The 4,932-nt window shown below is 42.3% G+C and overlaps 2 protein-coding genes across 3 annotated transcripts in view; one reads left to right on the top strand and one right to left on the bottom strand.

Moving 5' to 3' along the window:
- LOC147321410 (zinc finger MYM-type protein 1-like) overlaps nt 1-2,395 on the top strand; it is a 3,369-nt gene extending 974 nt beyond the window's left edge. The window contains exons 1-3 of the mRNA XM_086305334.1: nt 1-981; nt 1,406-1,520; nt 1,728-2,395. The exon at nt 1-981 is cut by the window's left edge and continues 974 nt beyond it. Coding sequence (XP_086161460.1) covers nt 1-981; nt 1,406-1,520; nt 1,728-2,255 — 1,624 coding nt within the window. The 3' untranslated portion in view covers nt 2,256-2,395. The remainder of the gene's footprint in view (nt 982-1,405; nt 1,521-1,727) is intronic.
- Nucleotides 1-4,524, bottom strand: part of LOC147321409 (uncharacterized) — a 14,669-nt gene extending 10,145 nt beyond the window's left edge. For both annotated transcript variants that reach the window (XR_015130938.1, XM_086305337.1), the window contains exon 1: nt 4,301-4,524. The gene's annotated coding sequence lies outside the window, so the exon portion shown is untranslated. The remainder of the gene's footprint in view (nt 1-4,300) is intronic.
- Nucleotides 4,525-4,932: the final 408 nt, after the last annotated feature.

The following is a 4,932-nucleotide window of genomic DNA, read 5'->3' as shown; positions in this document are numbered from 1 at the left end:
GGGACATGATGAAAGTGATTCCTCAGACAATCCAGGGATTTTTAGAGGTTTAGTCGACTTGATGGCATCAATTGATCACGACTTGAGGCAACACCTTGAAAATGCTACTGTATTTAAAGGCACCTCGAAAACAGTCCAGAACGAGATCCTGGATTGCATGTTGGCAGTTCTGAGAGAAAGGATCGTGGAAGAAGTAAAGGCAGCGAAGTTTTTAGCCATTCAAGCTGATGAAACCACTGACATTTCTACACACTGTCAGTTAGTCATGGTGCTAAGATACATTGACCAACGAAACCGTATTCAAGAGCGTTTTTTTGAATTCATCAAGCTACCCAATGCTTGTGCAGATGCAATAGCCAGTGCCTTATCGGAGAGGCTGCGCTTCATCCTCCCCCAGGGACAAGAGAGAAAGTTGATCGCCCAGGCCTACGATGGGGCCGCTGTAATGAGGGGTACCACTGGAGGAGTGCAGCGTAAGATACAGGACATTTATGCTAACGCTCACTACGTACATTGTTATGCCCATCAGTTAAACCTGGTAATGCAACAAGCAACCTCCCACATCCCTCAAATCAGTCACTTTTTTTCCGACATAGCAGGATTCGCTTCTTTTTTTACTAAATCGAGCAAGAGGACTGCAGTGCTTGACGAGGTGGTGGCGCACCGACTTCCAAGTGCATCGGCAACCCGTTGGAACTTCAACAGTCGTGCTGTGAATACAGTGTATGAACATAAAGACGATCTGGTGAGGTGTTTTCAGACCATCCGTAACAGTGAAGGATTTGATGCCCCTACAAAGAGAGATGCCGGTGGTTTCGTGAGAATGCTGGAAGACGAAGCTTTCTGTTTTTTCCTGGCCTTGTTTCACAAGATAATGCCACATGTAGACATGCTGTATAACCACCTACAGAAGAGAAACATCGATTCTGTCACCATCGCAGGGATCACCCAGACATTCATCAGCCGCATGCAGGCTATCAGGTAGGCATAAAAGCATAAATATGTAACCTAGAATAAATGTTAATTATCTATGCATAGATTCTATCAAATTCTCTGCATATATTCTGTGTTCTGTGACTTAAATGTTTAATGGAATTCAGATAATTTTGATTTATATCAGCCTTTGAAGTAATTTTATGAAAAATATTTGATTAAGTATATTTGATGAAGTATATTCCCAGTAATGATTTGATGTAGCCTATACCATAGGCTATTTCCTGAAATTATGGCCAGGGCCTTTATTTACTTGCACTGGTTTTCCCCCAGCCATTAAACCAGGTCCGGTTATTAATTAAATCCGGTAATTCCCGGTAATTAGAACACAACCTTTGTTTGGTTTGTGTTTGGTTAATATATCCCTATTCAGTTTTCAGAAGCCATTAATGAAACTTATGTATTGGATCAGGGAGGCACTTCCTAATCTGGTTGTGGATGAGGAGTACAGGGGACCTGTTCAAGACCCACCCACAAAGAGACGGAGAACATTGGGGGAAGACAGGCAACACCATTTGGCACTGGAGGTAAGCACTAGCTGCTTGGTCTGATTTAAATCGGATCATCAGATAAAATCTAATGACGATGCTGTCAGATGTCATTTGATATAGTGGTCATGACTGTTTTGTTTTGTTATGGACAGATTTTTTTTTTCAGAATAATGATTAACATGAGACATGTGCCAAAGTCTTACCACTGAATCTAACTCTTACCAATTATATATTATTGGATAGGTGTGCGACACCATTATGAGCCATGCCAAGGAGAGGTTTTCTTTCACCAAGCACCTTGTCAGCGCCACTCTGTTGCAAGGAGACTTGTTCCAACAACACAGCAAAAATTTTCCAGATGCAGCACTACAAACCACAGTGGAAGCCTATCCCTCATTGGACAAAGCCAGACTTAAAACAGAACTGTCCCTGATCTACGACAACGAGGAGTTTCAGAGTTGTAGTGGTGCGCTGGCGCTCTATCAGGTTCTGATGGAAAACAACCTTCAAGACACATTCACCGAAACTGTAAGTCTTCTTAACATCCTCATCACCACACCAATGACAACATCAGAATCGGAGAGGTGTTTCTCTACTTTAAAGAGGATAAAAACTTTCCTGAGAAACAATATGGCTCAGGATCGGCTCAACGCTCTGGCTATGCTGTCCATAGAGAAAAAACTCACACAAGAACTTCCTGATTTCAACACCAGGGTCATCGAGAAATTTGCCACTCAGAAAGACAGACGAGCAAAGTTCTTGTACAAATAAGAACCCTTAACCATATTTACTCTCTTTCTCCATCCCTCTCTCTTTCTCTCTTTAGCCCACCCCCCCAATCAGTTTACAGTTGTTGTTTTCAATAGTTATTTTTCATTCATTCAAAAAAAAAAAAAAAAAAAAAATCTGTTCATTTTTACAAATCTATACAAATGGCCAGAATATGGTTGTTCATTTTTACAAATCTATACAAATGGCCAGAATATGGTTGTTCATTTTAAATTTAAATTAAAATTGTGTTGTTTGATGTACTCATTAAATGGGTCATTTTAGTCGATATCATAAAAATTGCCCCCCCTGAGATTTTTTTCAGGAGCCGCCACTGCTGAAGAAACAAGTCCATGTCAGAAAGCCATCAAATTTAACTGAACTGCACTAATTCTGTCAAGAGGAGTGGTCAAAGATTCCACCAGAAGCTTGTGGATGGCTACCAAAAGCGCCTAATTGAAGTGAAAATGGCTAAGGGACATGTAACCAAATATTAGCACTGCTGTATGTATATTTTTGAACCAGCAGATGTGATCACTTTTTTCTGTTAACCCATAATAAAGTCATTAAAGAACCAAACTTCATGAATGTTTTTTGTGACAAAGAAGTATCTGTTCCAATCACTCTGGCAGCCCCTAATATATATATATATGATGAGTCTGACTACAGGAGGGAGGTTGAACGTCTGGTGTCCTGGTGCAGCCACAACAACCTGGTGCTGAATGCCCAGAAGACAGTGGAGATTATTGTGGACTTCAGGAAGCACACAGCCCCACTCCCCCCCATCATCCTGACTGACACCCCCATCACCTCCGTCATCAAGAAAGCCCAGCAGAGGATGTACTTCCTGAGGCAGCTGAAGAAATTCAACCTGCCAACACGGACGATGATGCAATTCTACACTGCAATCATCGAGTCCATCCTCACCTCCTCCATCACCGTGTGGTACGCTGGAGCCACTATCAGGGACAAACAGAGACTGCAGCGTATTGTGCGCTCTGCTGAGAAGGTGATTGGCTGCAGACTCCCATCTCTGCAGGACCTGTACACCTCCAGGACATTGCGGCGTGCAGCTCGGATCTCAGCTGACCCTTCTCACCCTGGACACAGTCTGTTTGACCTGCTCCCCTCAGGCAGGAGGCTCCGGTCCATTCGCACCAGAACCTCTCGCCATAAGAACAGTTTCTTCCCCTCTGCTGTCGGACACATGAACAATAACCATATGACTGTCCCCGCCACTAACACATGACCCTACGCTGTGTCACTGCATCATTTCATGTCTGGCACTGATCACCACCTGCACTCATGTATATATCTTTCTACGCAGCACTTTTTATTCTTATTCTCATGTATATATCTCATGCACATATCTTTCTACATAGCACTTTTAATTCTTACTCTTATTTTTATTTTTCTATGACAGTATGTTTGCACTGAAGCACCGCAGCAATTTCCTAATGTTGTAAACCTGCTCAACATTTGGCAATAAAACCCTTTCTGATTCTGATATATATATATATATATATATATATATATATAGATAGATAGATCGATATACATACATACATATACACACACACAGCTTCAAACGACGTGTGGACTATTAAATTAGTCGTTGACGTAATCGAGACTAGTTGACTAATCGTGGCAGCCCTAATATATATATATCAATATTTTTCAATACACGTGTCCATATTTATGTCTCCAGATTGTTTGTATAGTGAGCCTTTAAGACTGTACTCTTGGAACAGTTTTTATTTTTGCTGCTTTTGTCTTACACTGTCAAATAAACACAGATTTGCAGCGTTTGTATGTGTGTGCAAAAGCAAATGTGCCAGGCCTCAAAGACAATGGGTGCTTTGCACAACAAAAGCAGGATGTGAATCGAGCATATGACCTGTACAAATCTCAGCAGGGGTGATTAACACCTCGGGACTTTCACCAGAAAATAAAAAAGTCAGAAATTCTAGTAGGTGTTGGGTTCAGGGGATTTCTGCAAATTTGCGCAGGGTTAGTAAATCAAGTGTTGAAGTTAGCTCGGTGCTTACCTTTAGATGAGCCCACAAACCGAGAGAAAGTCCGTGATGAAGCTGCAACTCTTTCTCTCAGCTACGATCCAGGAGACAAGGTTGGGCGGATCGATGCAGATATCGATCCAGACGTTGGTAGTGGTTGTTGATCGGTACATTAGTTTGTTTCTCTCCTGTAGATTCACTTCTTTACTCGCTGTGGATGAAAAAACAGCTCTGTCTGGGTGAACACCTCTTCTTATGCGGCAGACGCACTTTGCTCCGCCCCCTTCTTCCTGCCCTGCTGGGATTTGTTACTGTGCCGTCACGTGACTCAGATGCGCTCAGAAGACGCATTTGGACTGCAGAGAGTGAGAAAGAGGAGCAACATGTGGAGATATTTTATGACTGTAATTGAAAATGCTGGAGAACAGATGGAAGGCGTGTCAAGCCACAGGGGACCACAACAAGCTGTAGAGTTCAGCTTATTTTACCTCAGTTAAATGCTTTGACTGAAGTCTCACTGCACACACTCAAACTTAGTGTTTGTGTACACCTTGGTCATTATAACCTGACACTGATCAGTGCTGCTCTGACGATCACACTCACATCCATGTAATCATTTAACTGGGCTGATCTGGAGTTACTGCACAATGCTGAATGTGTCCTTA

Source organism: Aulonocara sp. 'chitande type north' Nkhata Bay, linkage group LG9 (assembly GCF_057382095.1).
Source record: "Aulonocara sp. 'chitande type north' Nkhata Bay isolate Kocher_YH1m ecotype deep benthic linkage group LG9, A_spYH_male_GT1.1, whole genome shotgun sequence".
In the NCBI taxonomy this organism is placed as follows: Eukaryota; Metazoa; Chordata; class Actinopteri; order Cichliformes; family Cichlidae; genus Aulonocara; species Aulonocara sp. 'chitande type north' Nkhata Bay.
The sequence above is the reverse complement of the archived record's forward strand: the minus strand, read 5'-3'. Positions and strand labels throughout refer to the sequence as shown.